The 16,578-nt window shown below is 34.3% G+C and overlaps 1 protein-coding gene across 1 annotated transcript in view; it reads left to right on the top strand.

Annotated features, from left to right (window-relative positions):
* LOC140655747 (adhesion G protein-coupled receptor A3-like) overlaps positions 1–16,578 on the top strand; it is a 293,963-nt gene that overhangs the window by 145,533 nt on the left and 131,852 nt on the right. The window contains exons 8-11 of the mRNA XM_072870589.1: positions 7,597–7,761; positions 11,307–11,505; positions 12,840–12,989; positions 15,971–16,132. Coding sequence (XP_072726690.1) covers positions 7,597–7,761; positions 11,307–11,505; positions 12,840–12,989; positions 15,971–16,132 — 676 coding nt within the window. The remainder of the gene's footprint in view (positions 1–7,596; positions 7,762–11,306; positions 11,506–12,839; positions 12,990–15,970; positions 16,133–16,578) is intronic.

The raw sequence follows: 16,578 nt of genomic DNA, 5'->3' as shown, positions 1-16,578 counted from the left end.
CCAGCAACTTTCTCATATATCAGACAGGAAGATAATATTTAAAATTATTGCAGAATATTATGAAATGCACAGACTAAGGGTTTGATTATCTGAGATTAAGAGAATCTTCATGTGAATTGATTTGGAAGATTAATTGAATTTAGGCCTTTTCTCTAAAAATCTTTCAATTATCTGACTAAAACCCAATGACAGTTTCACTACTAATCAGTTTGGGGAATAATTTAAAATATAACCTGTGGAAAAGTATAGCAATACTATGAAAAGTAAAAGCAGCAGCCATGATACCCTCTTCCATTAAAGGAATAGACAATTATGTAAGAATTGTGCCATGCCATAGAAACTGTAGGCTTAATTTGGGTAACTGCTTATTGAAATGTGATTGAGAAATAGATATTTTAACAGAAAATATATGTAAGTATTTTGGGCTGATGGAATAAAAAAAAGCTAGAAAAATAGTGAGTCAGAACTGTAAAAAATGTTGACGGAGTCCTTCCTGAAGACCTTTAAGAGAGTACCCTTTTTGTGATGTTAAGACCAGATTAACAAGATGCCTTGCACTAAATTTTGACCTCTCACTTCCATCTCTGCTTATTTCCTCCAGCTATGTATGGGTCCAGCCAGCCACACCACTGAAATGAAATGTTAAGTTCAGGATAAAGAACAAAGATTTGCACTTTCCCCCCCCGCAAGGGGGAATCAATAGAGTTTTTCTTTGACTTTTTAGGGCCAGAATGATTTTAATGTGTCCCCTCAAACAGCTGCAACTATACAGCTGAGGAGGCGCTGCACTGCAGCAGCAGTTTGGAGCGAACATCCCAGGACTGGCTTTTGTTAAATTACTTTTCCTGTCAACACCAATGTGAGGTATAGTTATACATATTCTCTCAGTCCAGGCAGTATTTTGTAACCCTGTGCATCAGCTGTGATTATCAGAGCAATTCTGACATTTGTCCAGACTCTGATGTACTCCTTCTACCAAGTCAATCACCTTAGATACTGGTGAAGCAAACCATTTCTTTAACGCAAAACATGTCAGAAATATTAAAACAAATAACTGAATTACTTTTCATGTATTTCAGTCTGTTCAACATAGAGAACGTGTTGTAGGACACATCCTTTGTGGACTTATAGAAAGCTTTTTTCTTTATTTGCATGCTGGAATTCCATGAAAATAGGTCCCAGCCCCTCCTCTTCTTTCTCCCTACAGGATAAAAGAACCCTATTTTTAATTATTTATGGTATTTTGATTGGATGGCTCCCAGCCATCACAAAATAAAGTTTACACTGTTGGAGATACACTGTATACTGGAGAAAGAATAGAGATTGTTCCTGAAGTTATGTAGGAATCTGCTATGTTTTACCTCCTTTTTAGGTCTTCCCAAATTTCTTGCAGGTCAGCAAATAAAACAGGTCTGTATTCTAGCCCTAATATACAATTACTCTATCCCATAAAGTATTCATTAAATAACTAATTTCTGCATTTGTAACATCACCCCTGACTAGAGAGAGTGGGAAATTCTGTCAAAGTAGTGTGCATTTGACAAATAATTTGAAATTGTAAAATTAATGTAGTAGGTTTTTAGTTTGTTTTCTTTTGTGTGTTGTTTGGGGTTGGTTTTTTTTGTTGTTGTTTGTTTGTTTTTTTGCTGGTCCCAGTGGCACGTAATCAAATGATCAAGAATTGTCGTAAGTAGGTTAACACTTCTCAGTCATCTGGGAAATACTTTACTTTAAAAGCTTTTTATGCAGTTTTGGCTATTGGACTGATTGTCATAGTGTTATTTTTGTCTAAGAACCTCTGATAGTGTACAGATCACAAGAATTATGCTAATGAATAAAGCTTCCTCTGGATATAACACTGCAGCACACAGACTACTTAAGGCCAATGAAAGGCATACAGCAGGTGTAGCACCATTTCCCCAGAAGCCTGCAGCTGTATACATCCTGCAGTCAAGCACTTTGCTGGTAGAACAAAAGTAATAACAATAAAGACATTTGAGCATTCCCAAACCTTTCACCAACTGACAAAGAAACTCCATGATAGACAACTGATTCATGAAGTACTTTAAATAAGCGCTGGCCCAGGCGTACTCTCTTCAGATAGCTTTATAGCACTGTGCCGTCACAGACCTGCCAGCTGTCTGAAGGTTTCTCCAGCAAGAGAAAGCTCTGAGTGCTCTAGAGCTGTTGATACCCTTTTTTTGCCCTCCCCACTTTATGTTCTCAGCTAGCTAGACCGGCATGTATTGACTCTAGGACTGTGGGAGTATGAAGATAAATGCAAACATCTTTATACACACCCTTCAGTGTAGCACAGTGGCTGGTAGTCTGTCTCTACCTGACAAGCTCAATGAGAGAGGAAAGGATCATACAAGAAACCAAACCTGTTGTGGTATGTTGTAGAGCTAATTAGATTTCTGACTCTGTTTCTGAAGATGATTTGGTTTAGTCACTCTTAGTAGTATTTGTTCCCTCAATTTTAAGAAAAAAATTGATGGCATATAAATGTACATCACAGGTTCTTTGACATCCACTTATAGAAAACGCTATTAGGCAAATATTTACATAACAAATGGATAATATTAGCCTGTGACAACATTTTTGAACATTTGCATTTCAAAGTAATTTGAGCAATACAAATGAAAATAAAGCGATGCTTTACTGACTGACATATGGGTCTTTTCTCCCATTTTGGAAGTAGGTTTTGTTTTGGTTTTTTTTGTCAATATATTGTCATTAAAATTAGGTCCTTTCCATTGGCATCTATGAAGTCAAATCCAACTGTTGTCATGGTCCTAGCATACTGATGTGAACAAATTAGCTGATAGATAAATAATGGTAAAAGTACATTATAGCACATTATGTTTCTTGGGTAGCTACAGATGGCCTTAAACGGTAAGTTATGTTTTATTTTCATATTCAATCAGAAGAAACAGAAAATCATGGGTATTGAATTTCCTAAGCGTATGACAAATTGATTACACCTGAAAATATTTGCAGACATCTAGCATAAAATGAGTACCAACATTAATCTTTAATCCTCCTTTCCTCTTGCTGTTGCCTGGACACAAGCTTTCTTTAAAGGCCATCAGCCTTCTACAGCTGTTTCTTACATGGGTAAATAAGTAATTTTGTCAGAGAGATCAGACTAGCAATTTAAGTTCAGTTAAAGTGCCTAGATTTACACATTCTCTCTTCATTTTCCATGTTTTAACCTTATATCCCCTGTGAAAGGCTGCATTCCAAGCAGCAGTGTACTCTGGAGACCAACACTCATCTTTTAAATTCTGTGAGAGTATTAATTATTTAAGGTGGTATGGGTTGGAGGCAGGTTATGCAGGCCTTCTGCCTGAGCTGTAGAAAAGGATTTTCATTTATCTGTCTGAAGAAGAATATGAGGAAACCTAAATGTTATCTGTATTTGAGTAATTAATTTTTATTTTTCTCCAGGAAGAGCAGTTGGTTCTTCCCAAGTCTTACAAGAACTCAAGTCAGACTTTAAAGCCTTTCTTGTGAAAGTCAATCAAAATATGGTGTTAAAGTCTCCTCTTTATTTGTTACTCTGTTTCCTGGCATGCAAATGACTGCTGGGGCATACAGTAAATGTCGCTAAGGTATTACTTCAGGACATGGTTGAGTAACTTTGCATAATGAGACCTACTTCTGATTGTCTAATTAGTTATGCATAGCTGTAGCAATGCAAAACTATGCCTCAAATAGAAAGCTATTGTCACAGATTACTTGATTACATGAGTATGGCTTCCACCTGCATTATGCTTCCTCTCTTTGTAATGACCAATGACACAGGCTTCTATTGAATATTATAACAACTTTTTCAAGCAATTGCATCTGCTGTATATTTTAATTAATTTTTCAATATGCTAGTCATCATATTTGAAAAAGGAATCCTACCACGTGTGAAATTTCCCAGTACAAAGACGAAACATGTATATTCTCTTTCTTCCTTTCAATGTTTTTACTGAGAAGGCCACTATAATTTCAAAAGAAAACTTGAGAAAAGCTTGCTAGTCATCCTTTTGTTCTCATCAGGCAGCAATCTCCATATTCAGTTTGGCTTGACACCATCTCATGAATGTCTGTTTTATGTCTTGGTAGGTCAAAAGTTTCCACAAAAGTAGCAACTATCACACCTCTGAGGAGTGGGATATGGTTGGTAATGTAGAGGGAGTAGGAACTCTTTCTGACTCATACTCCATCCTTAGAAAAGCTGCATAGTAGAGGCAAGATTGTTTTACATTTGTGTCCTGACATTTATTAGCTTCTGTGACATAGGATAATCAAGAAAATATAGAGCCAAAGGTGCTGTCCTCTCTTAATTCTGTTGTGCTCTTGTCAAGCTCCTAAACCAGAGTCCTGCCATGTTCTCAGGTCACAGGAGAGTTCTTGCCTTTTACCAAGACTTGTTGCCATGGCCAAGAGAGATCAAGAATATTTTTCTACTAAGAGTAAGAAAAACAATGGAACTTCTGGGCATACAAATGTAACAGTGCCAAGACTTAAAATACGTAACTGACCTACTAGAAAACTTTATGAAGAGGTTTAAAATTCTGTAGAGGCCCACCCTTTCCCTTTGGTCTGCCAGGACTGTGAAGTCGCCAAGGACTGTAAATGGAGAAAATGTTAAAGGATCAAGCTGACTGCTCTTTTTGAGAATTAAAAGACTTCTTTTTTTTTTTTAATCCAGTCCCTCAAATTCTCCAGGGGTATAAGATCAATTTATCATTTGTCATATCCATATGGTAAGTAAATGAACAGTTTCACCACTGGGCTTGCTATCCAAAATATTCCTAGAGGAGTATAAATGAATACATCATATACAGTGGCCAGATGGCAATTCAGAGGACAATTCCATGTTCTAGTCATTATACAGCTTCTTCTATATTGCATAAACCTATTCTGGCTTATTTTGGTTCACCATCTGAAGAAAGGGCCATAGAATATTAAAAGTGTGAATGTGAGGATTTACTCATCATTTTGGAGAGCTTGAACCAGTGTTCAAGTATTGCGTTTCTACCAGAAGCAACACTGATGTATCAGTAAATACTTGTCTGTGAAACTTCATCTAATGACAGGAGATCTGTTTAGCAGCAGATAAGTTTGCATCAGAACACATTTCAGCAATTTAAATAAATGGAAAATGTACCCTTTTTCTTCATATTTATTTATCTTCATATTGATTACCTGTAAAACTGATAATGTTCAAGTACTGCATTTACCTAAAATCACCATGGTTCCCAGTTTTATAAAATATGTAGTTTTAACAATTATTACAGATATTTTATATGGAATATATCAAAAGATCAGCACATCTATCATACCTGCTATTTGCTTGGGAAGTCTCTGGGTCTTGATGCCACAGGTGAATATTTATGCTGCCTATCATTTCTGTAAAAAAGAGCTTTTATGGATAATTGTTTTTATAAGCTCTAGGAATATATTCTTTCTCAGCTGTCTGTAAAGACAATGTGAGATTGTTGTGACATATGAAATAGAAGATTTAATTAAAAAATTTTTATCAGCTGGCTAATTTCACTTAAGTATTTCAACCTGAATGTAAGAAGATGTGTTAAGTGTTAGCTAAGAGGCTGTTGTTATTGGGCTTTCTCATCTGAGACTTCTTAAGAGAACAATTGCTTCTTTTGACATGAAAATATTCAGCTACTCTGTCTAAGAATGGCTAGTAATGCTTTTTCTATATTTTCTGCAATAAAAACATGTTAGAATTTGTTGTAAAAATGAAATAGGGGGTTCCAATGTACTTGGAGCTCAAAGTCATGATAAATAGGAACAGTGTGAGATTTTTAAAGTTACTGTTTAATGATAAATTTGACTGAATATCTGGAGAACTGCACAAAAATTCTGAAGCAATTTAACTTAAATCAAAGGGTATTTACCATGGTTTGCTTGTTTTCTGGGGATCAAGATAATGGGCCTGTAGTAAGTACTTGAGAAAATCATCCTTCATTGTATGAATATTTCAAAGGGAAAATTACATATGCAGCTGTCTAATCACTTCCTACCTTGATTGTGGTCTACTTTCATGTGTATCAGAAGTAGTCTATATACAAGGAGATGATATTTGATCATTTCTTATAGCCAAGTTCATAAAAGTGCATGTATAAGATACAAAGGTTTAAAGTGAAAAAGGATGACATTTTTAGAGATGTTTAAAAGAGCAAAATAATTAAAAATAAATTATATATAATTTTTCTCTGTATATCTTTCAAAATGTCAGGCTCTTTACAAAAGTGACAAAGGCCACAAGTAGATTTTTTTTAGATTTTGTTTTAAATACAGATTTGAAATCAATTCAATAACTTAAATTCTGTGCTTCTCTTTTTATAAGATACCTTCTCCTCCTTCTGACTGTACTCCATTTCTTCCCACATAATTTCTAATTGTCTAAACCACACGGCATATTCAAAGATGAGCCATTTGTGTAAAGCAAAGTAAATATTTCAGATAATTACTACCTTTTTTCCTCTCCCAACTACTTTCAAAAGCTGTACTTTCTTTAAATCTGTAGTAAAATTCATTTCTAGCCCAATAGCAGATTTAAGATCTAATGTATTACTTTCTTAAAATGTAGTAGTTAGCATTATTTTTGTCTATGAGATCTATGGAGTTACAGTAATTGGATAAAATCCTATCCCTGATGAATTCAATTGAAAAACTAAACTTTATTGACTTCATTACGGCCTGGGTTACATCCATTAGATGAAGGAAAGCTTCTCGCCTGTTTTAAAATATACAGAAAAAACTAACCAGAACAGTTCTAGACAATTTTAAATGTTTCTGAAATTATTTCCTCCTCTTCTAATTGTACATAGACTATTTAGCTTAGCCAGCTAAATATTGGTGTGGTGCAGTCATGTAGAATGTTTGTATTGTAAGAGAAGCCACAAAGTGTCTCTATACTTAACATGTCTAACACTCATTATAAAGAGTTAATGCAACCTTAATTTATTCATATTAATGACTACATTTCTTATTTGGTGGGGGACAGTGTGAAAGAAGTTCATGAGTGATAAAGTACGGAAAGAAATATCAGCATTTGCGTCATCTCATTTTTCATCAGGAAAATTATATACGGCTTCCAAAGTCAATGGCTATTCTAGAAAACTTTTCCCATGCCACCACAGGACCAGCAGATTCTGCTGTTGAAATGCCATAGGAGCTGCAATCGCAGCTGAAGGGAAGCATTCTCTGTGAATTGGTTGCATGGTCAACTTGAAGTGCATTTCTGACTTTCAAGTGCTTGTTTATGCAACAACAACAACAAATTTATAATAGTTGGGGAAAGGAGAACAGGCATTGATATATAACTTATATACTTTTGTGATGATTGGTAATCTGTGTTATAACCTGTCATGACCTGGCTGGTCAATCCAAATTGGTGCTGCTAAAATCTTAATACCTATCACTCACATATTGTCTGTCCCTATAATAACATAGAGGAAAATCTGTTTTTATATTTTCATAGAAAATCTCTGAAGATAAGTTAATGCCAGAAAACTAATGACTCAATCTCTATATAATTAAGTATATACAATATTTAATCTTTTCTTTTTATAGTGAACTTATCCTATCCAGCATTGACATTGATGCAACTGGAGATTGGGAGTGTCTAGTCAACAATTCCTATGGAAATAGCACTAAACAAGTAGAAATTGTAGTACTTGAAACAGCTGCACCCTACTGCCCTGCAGAAAGAGTTATTAACAACAAGGGAGATTTCAGGTATGATTTTCTGGTTTTGGAGTGTGTTTCATATATTAATATAGATACGGACCATATTCATGCTTACATGATACTTCAGCATCAGTTACGAAGATGTCACTTATTTTACTTGTCATTTTTATGTAATATAGTAGGAAGGAGGAGCACTCTGATTTTTATGGGAAATGGCAGCTAGTGCTTCAAGAGCAGCAGTGGTTTGTGAAAGTCGGAGAATCTTTCTTCTAATTCCTCAGTGTGAGATTATGGAAAATTTCAAAAGATGTAGGCTCTTTACAGCTAAATGAGAGAGGATTCAAAATTGTTCTTGGTGATTTCTAAATTATAGGATATGATAACACTGCATTAAAGCATTAGAAGATCAAATCTTCGGTACTTTTCTAATCTGTTCCAGTTCTGCTAGTTTTGTTCAGCTGAGATTAGAGGTAACAAATAGCATAAAACTGTTAGTAAAATACTTCACTGAAGAGAATCAAAATAGCAAGTAAAACTACGTAGTAAAACAAATAGATCATTTGAGGTGAGCTTAAGGACACACACAGTTCCACCAATATATCACATGATTAGAAAACACATCTGTCCTTCTATCTGAATCTTAGAGTCTGCACAATTTTGTTGACTAAATGTATTTTTTGTTTCATCTTTACTTTTATCTACATATGCTGGTGGTTTTTTTCTTATTTTAATCCTCATAAACTGAAGAAAAAGTTAAGGATTCTGTGAAATTTGGTATTGTTTTCAGTTAGCTCTAAAATACTTCAATGATATGCATAAAGCTCTTAAACAAAATATAATTACCTGCTTGACAATAACACTGATGTATGATGGCATTCCCATTGAGAAATCAAGAAGGTAATTTGTTACCAAGTGAATTATAATAAGAATTCAGCTTGAATAGTTAATGAAAGGAAAAGTAGACGAGAGAGGAAGCTTCTCTTAAACGCCAGAACTTTCTGCAAATACTTCTAACCTGAAAGCCTCTCCTCATTTTTAAGTTACCTTTAAAACTTTTTCAGAAGCCTTTTACTACTATTTCTTGTGTTTGAATAAAAATAAAGGAATGAATTAGAAAGAACTGGAGAAACCAACTCACATAACCTGTTTTCTCTTTGCTACAAAGCTATCTTATTATGTGTTAACCTGAGTTCCAGAGACTATACCACATTTGCTGAACATATATTTATATACCTATTTAATCCATATATATGGATTAAAATCCATTAGAGATCTCTGACAATCTCAGCTGTAGATTTTTTTGTCATCACAAAAACTGCCATTGTGTTTTCTCATAGTGGACATGCTTAAATGTATTTTAATTAGATCTTTTAAAATATATATACTTCCCATCAGATAACACATACTGAATCTTTTCCATCACAACTTTATGAAGTTCATGTTCTTGCCATAAAATGACATCCTTTTCTTCATAAATAAATATATATAAATTCAACAGACTGCACAAACTAACACCAGGGGCATTTTTGTCATTTTATATAAATCAAAAGAACAGGAGTGCACATTTCTCTCCCCATTGATCATCTTTGTGGAAATCCATATAAATTTATTTTTAAAATGTATATCAAAAGGATGCTGAGTCTGTAGGTTCTTTTGGTGTTTGAGGGAATGAATTTAATATTATAGAGAACTTATCAGGCTCAAACTCAGCATTAGCACTTGAAATTATTCCAAAGGTTCATCCTCAGAGATGCAGCTGTCACACCAGTAATTTTTCTTACAAAGGTCTTTGAAGTTTTGGTAACATAGCAAGTATGTAAGCAGAAAGAGTTGAACCACAAAAGCAAAGCCAGAAAGAACAGTTCTTTTATTGGGCCAAAAAAAGAAAAAAACATCACCTGTTCGGGAAGTGTGGTTCTTTCAGTTGACCAGCCTAGGTGGTATTTATAATTGCACAACTGCAGTAAGAAGTAGGCACTGTGAGTCAGAATGAACTGGCCTTATGTACTAAGAGTTTTTCTCTATGACAGCCATATTTTGCTCATTTTTTGTTTTTCAGCTCTCTGTAAGGTCATTCTGAAATGCAAATAGTAATGTTGTTATGTCCTATCATTCCTATTCATAAAGGCCAGGTTCTGCTACCTGTGCTAATACTAGTTTCAGAATTATCTCTTTAGTTTTACTTTTGAGGTAAGTTGCTACTCAGTGTGGCCCAATTGCACTAATGCAAATGTTTTACTAAAAATAATATTTCAGCCCAGAGGCAAAAGGAGAATACACTACTGTTCATATTTCTATTTTTTGTGAAGCTCCTTTCATAGTTCATTTTGCATCAACTGTTTTTACATCACAAAATGAATTATTCCACTGACAGTTAGCTATGACATATAAAAATGTTTTTCTTCTTACCTTTTCTTTGTTTGAAATGAGGAAAACTTACATAGCCCAAAACCTGTCAGTTTATTATGTAACAATGTCCATATGGACCTGCATTGTATAACTAAAAGGGGCTTGGACCTGCATTGTATAACTAAAAGGGGCTAATATGTATGGTTGGACAAAGGTTGATTGTCAAGGTGTGGCTTCACTGGCAGGCAGGATATTTTTATGATTGGTTGGGTTCGATCATCACATCAGTGCAATTAAAGTAAGAACCATATCCTTTCCAGACATGCTGCCTTGCTGATAATATACTTGTGGTTTTGTTTGATTTCTCCTAATTACCTGATCCTGCTATGTCCATACTAGCCTGGAAATGACAATGGATTTTGTACCAAAAGAAACAGATCCGGTTGTGCCATCCTAGAGAATGCAGCAGATATACAGAAAAACAGTATTATTTAACAGACCCATGAGCTAAATAGAAGAATTCTGGCTGTTCTTGGTTTATAGCTTGTTTTCAAAGGCTGTTTTGGAATCACACTACATAAATCATGTATACCTACATGTTTTGTTCAGCTGAGATTAGAGGTAACAAATAACATAAAACTGTTAGTAAAATACTTCACTGAAGAGAATCAAAATAGCAAGTAAAACTATGTAGTAAAACAAATAGATCATTTGAGGTGAGCTCAAATGTTACTTTCTGAGGGCTAGCTCCTTCTTTCTCCATGAGACATAATCTCTGCTGAAATCTTGTTTATTGGTTTCTGATACATTCAGGGACTTTTTACTTTTTGGGGCTTTGTGGCAGAGAGAGCTTTGTAGTGTTGGGTCAAAATGCAAATACATTTTGAGCATTTACCTTTTACAGCACTTAGTAATAGGGTTTGGGGTTTTTTCTGCTTTATGGATTTACTGCTCTGCTTTGTGCACTCTGCAAAGCTGAATGTAGGGAAAATGCCATCCATATTTTTTTCCTTAATACCAGACACCTTCTTGGAATTAATGCAGAATTAATGTGTGACCAGCCAGACTCAAACCTGTATATTTTTGACATTTTCCAAAGAAACAAAGTAATTCATTATAGAACATAATGAGGTAAAATTTTAAATAGCCTTTTTTCTCATATATTCTGTATATTTGTTGCTATAGTGTAAGTTGCCTTTAAATAAGAAGTTTCATGTTGTAATTTTTTATTATCATGTCCACAGATGGCCCAAAACTTTGGCCGGGATAACTGCTTACCATCCCTGTTTCCAGTATTCATTTAACTCCATTGCCTTTCACAATGGCGCAGAAGAGTCTAAGGCATGGCGTAAATGTAATCGAACTGGACGTTGGGATGAAGAAAACTATTCTGAATGTCCTTATTCACAAGAAGTAACTCAAGTTCTTCATGCTTTTAGTCAGGTAACGTTATGAAATCCAGGGCTTCCCTTCTCTAATACCGATTTTATTGAATAGCTTGCAAGAAATGTCTGTTCAGCCACAAGTCTGGCGTAGCTGGACTTTTAACAAAATATTTTACTTGAAAGTCAATGTGTTTGGTAATTGAAGTTGTAGTAGGAACAAGTGCACAACATTTATTGCCTGTATTTTAATAATTTTTTCTCTGGGTGCCTGGAGTCTAGATGACCATTAGTAACATTGGCAAGGTCATCAGTGCTTCAATTCAGTTCCTTCTTTGTCTTCCCCTCATGCATTTTTACCAGAAAGTTGTTAATTTATCTTGAAGTCCTGTATTGTCAGCTGGAGTGCCTTTCCTCATTGTCATTGTCCATAATATATTTAAAAGAGCTGCAAAAATGAAGCTTACTTTAGAATGCCTTTTTGATGTCTTCCAAAAAACCAGTACTTAAATGGTTTCTGATGGAAAAGTAAAAGAGAGAATGAGATAAAAAAGTAAATGGATAGAAATTAATGAGAAAAAAAGAGCATAACAGGGAACAGCATGGAGGATGGCACAGACCTGTAACTGCCATACTAACTTTTACGACTTTCAGTTTCCTTGATCATTTCTTCCCAATCAGCAATGCTAGATAACACCACAGGAAGTTGGTTTCAGATGTGTTCATACTTAAGTAAGAATAATTACTATATTATGAGAGCCAGTGCAATTATAGGATAATAAAATAATAAGGAAGGTCTCTAGAATCCAGTCCATTCTCCTGTAACCAATGAGGTTAGGCCAGGTTTCTCAGGGCTTTAACCACTCAGGTCTTTAAAACCTCTGAGGATGGAGGCTGCACGACCTCTAGGGGTAACCTTTTCAAATGCTTGACTATCCTCATGGCAGAAAAGATTTTCTTCATAACCAGTCTGAACTTCTCTTCTTTCACCTTAGTACCATTGTCCCTTGTTCTCCCACCATGCACCACTGTATATATGAACCCTCATTGATACTGCTGTTGTCATGATGATCTAAAGATATAGGCAAGGCAAGGTTAGTAGCTTGGTATAATATTTTATGAGGCCAGTTAGTTACAGTCTAGAAAAAGTAGACAAAAATCTTCAAAATTTGTTGGCTTGTTGTGGTGGTGTCTTCAGATAACAGCAATGAAATCTAAGACCTAATGCTGAAGATACATTCATATGCCCCTGAAAATATGTCTATGGTACTACTGATGCATATAAATCCATGTGAAATTATAGCAAGCATTATACAAATGGATGTGATCTCCAGTTTTTAAAAGAGAATGAAGCTAGCTGATTTGTTACACCTGACAATTCTGATGTATTTTCAGATGCACATCAATTTGACAACCGTGCTTGAATTTTCCCGCCAGCTGACAGCCTACACAAGAGGTGCTTCCCACTTTGCGGATAAAATGGATGTAATATATTTGGCTTATATAATGGAAAAGTTAATTGTCTTCGTGGATGAAGTTGAAGATGTAAGATATCTTCTCTATGCTGAAAAAAGTGTCACTTAGAAGTGAAGTCTTCACATATGTCCCTGTTCTTAATGTTTGCAGGCACACACTGAAGAGTAGCTTCTAAAATTGATTGCTGGTATTCTGATTGCAAATGTTCTGCATATACTGTGAGATGTTTCTTTATGCCAAAAAGGACAACTAAGCCATCTCATCTGACTGACAAAGGCGTTGCTGCTTAGGAATAAAAATTGGTTTTCAATAAGCCACTACTTTAATTTTCTTTTTCATTTTAATTTCTACCATGTCTAACATATTAGAGTGAACTCAAGGTGCCTCTCCATCTGGCTGCTGGAGTTACACATGCTTCTTTTGTTTTCTCCATTTCATCAGAGGTTTTCACTGAGTTTTGAAAGCATGTATCACTTCATGTGAAGAGAAGATAATGTGTCTTTAAGTGCAACTTCCTACATAAACTTTTAGCATAATGTATGGCATTTTTACAGGGAAATCTAATCAGGGAATTATGCAAACCCTATGGGAAAAATAGGTTTTTATAGAGAACAGCGATGTTCATCATAGTTTTTGCTGTTAATTTTCAGAGTAACTGCTTGCATAAAGATTTCATAACCTGTAATTTTTGTACACATGATAGCTATAGTTAAAACATTTGTTTTCTTTTGGTTTGGCAATGTTCATTCCATTCTGGCTCTGGGGATTGTAACAGTTAACATTTTAGTGCCAATTTGAGAAAGCCTCCAACTTCAATTTCATCATTATACGGCAGACCTAAAGTGTATTATTAAGTGCTCTCCAAGAATCATGTTTCAAAGCTACAACTGTCTTTCAGCTCAAAATCCTGATAAGATCTTACTGCTTTCTGACAAAACAAAAATTTACCATCCAAAAGAAACAGTTGGATTTACCATAAAGCCTCTTTATTTTTCTAGCAGCTGATTCATTATCCATTAAAACTGAACACCATCTCTAATCTTTTAATTGATTTCTTCCACCTTTCAAATAGGTTTCAGTTTCTGGTTTTTGGTATCAAAACATCTCCATCTCCACCACTTATCTCTACATCTCTTACCTTTGTAATCCCTTATTGTTTTCATAATTTAGAACATTTCTCCTAATTTGTCTCTGTTTCCTTCTTCTATTTTGAACTTTACACTTTTTCCTCTCTCTCAAGTTCACTAAGTAGGTTCACTGAGATCTTTACTAACACCCATTTCTTGACTCTCCCTCATAAAGTACAAAAATACATGTGAAGTTAAAGTGTCAGTAGTTTCACACATGAGGCTGCACTTATGTAATTATAAATAGGATTGAACTTCATTTAATACAAGGCAACATATGAACAAAGGTATATTAGTTTGGAATTGACTAGCAGCTGAAACTACAGGTATATAAACCCATTAGAAATAAATGAAAATACACAGAGGTTTTCTGTGATTTATCAAAATAATTTTAAAACCATTTTAGCTAAACTAGTATGTTTTCTGTACATCCTCTCCCAGTCAGCACAGGATTATTCATTTTTGTACAACTTAGTGGTACTTTGTCCCATCTGGTGGTTCACCTCTCAAACAAGAGAGCTTCAACAGCTGCACTGGGGACATATTTGCAATATACTACAACTTTTTGCCAGGAAGATGTACATGTATTAGCCCAAATTTTTGTATTTTTTAATGCCATGCCTTTACTCTTCATTAATGCATTTAATTATAATATAAATTACTTCCTCTTCTTATTTCTCTCCTTTTGTATATTTATAGACTATTGTTCTGTCCTCAGGAAGTTACTGCTTAGCTGATTGGTGTATGCTTTAATTGTTTCTCATAAATCACTCCAGTCTCTTAATGTGTTTTATTATTATTCATTGTTATCAATAACTGTTTGTCACATTGTCAAAAGCCATCTAAAATTATCTAGGAATTATGTTCTCAAAAATAAATTAAATATTTCAGGAACAGCCACATAAAATTTCACATATAGTCTCATTATATCTGTGTCCTTTGCAATGCATGTGAAATTTATGTATTTTTTATTGAAAACAGAACTAACTTCATAACTTCAGTTATTCCTTAAACCTTTTTCACCATTGCTGAATTTCTTTTTTCCTTCCCACTGAATTATTTGTGTATTTGCCTTATTTTTCTGTTTCTATTAGTTTGACTTGTTAGCCTCTTGAACTTTTCTGCAGCTATATTTCTCTCAGGCATTTTTTTCTCTTGTATATACCTTTTTATTCAAGTTTATTTGTGACAAGCTTGTATATATTTGGCATATCTTTGTCTTCAAAAATAATGGTAATGTTAATTTTGAAATCTCACTCAAATTAGGTTTTAGAATTTTAAAAAGTAAATATTTTCATTTCAATTTGAAATGATCACCAAAAAATATTCAGTGATGTTTATTCTTTCTAAATGTGCTACATTAATAAAAATTTGAAATACATAGTCATACTTATCAAAATCTGCACAATATCATCTGGCAAAACAAAGATTTATCACTTTGGGTTAGCCACAAGAGTGAATTAAAACATCCAAAGCTATAAGCCCACAGTTTCTATATAGCCAATGACATGATATAGGTTTGTATCAGCACCTGAGTTATATCTGAATATTCTTTTTAAATTTTTTTTTTCCAAAAGGTAGAGGGGCATGGTCAATTTTAATCAGTTTAAGAAAGAGGGTGATAATTCTAGGATTCCATTTATCGCCCAATGAGAGACTCAATTTTTGTGGCATATCTTGAAGATAAGCTTTGAAATTGTGAATAAAAAGGCTTTTCCTTGAAGTCAGTTGCACTTTTCTTTTCTTGGTCTTTATTTTTCAGTCCATTTAATTTTCTCAATAGAATCAAAACTGTCTCTGAATGATGGTTACTAAGAGAAAAAAGGTGCCTGCTTTCAGTTGTACTCCTGTGTACTCTTTTCCTATTTTTGTGAGTTTTCCAGACAATATCATTTTTGGGTTTTGTTTTTTTTTCTCTTCCAGATTGGGGATGCTCTTATTGAAATTGCCAGCAATATAATGTTGGTCGATGACCATGTGTTGTGGATGGCTCAAAAGGAAGACAAAGCCTGCACCAGGATTGTACGATGTGTGGAACACATTGCAAGTCAAATACTGACCAGCAATATTCAAGTTATATCCAAGGTATTTCATAAAATTACAAAGCTTTTTGTCAGAATTTATTTTAAAAATGTCATTTTTCTTCACAATTTTTACAACCAACTAGTATACAAAGAAGCGAGATTGTGTAAGCCAGATACACAGCATAGCCGATTTACATAGATATACTTGGATTCTGTGAATTTTTTTTTTCTTCTCCTGGATTCTATTTGGAAGACCACAATATTTTTTTTTAGTATCACTGATGGTATTAAAAAGTGTTTTTTCTTGACTTTGATTTATTGTATTTATTCTTACAATAGGGTGTTCACAACACTATCTTTCTAGTGTTCTTACTATTCACTCTTTCTATTGTTCTTGTCACTACAGTATATGGGTTTGTTTTGAAAGGTCTAAGTTGAGTGAGTGAAATTTTTAATAAGAGAAAAGACAACATGCTCCCTTGTTGGCTGAAGATTTTTTGATCTTCA

Source organism: Ciconia boyciana, chromosome 8 (assembly GCF_034638445.1).
Source record: "Ciconia boyciana chromosome 8, ASM3463844v1, whole genome shotgun sequence".
In the NCBI taxonomy this organism is placed as follows: Eukaryota; Metazoa; Chordata; class Aves; order Ciconiiformes; family Ciconiidae; genus Ciconia; species Ciconia boyciana.
The sequence above is the reverse complement of the archived record's forward strand: the minus strand, read 5'-3'. Positions and strand labels throughout refer to the sequence as shown.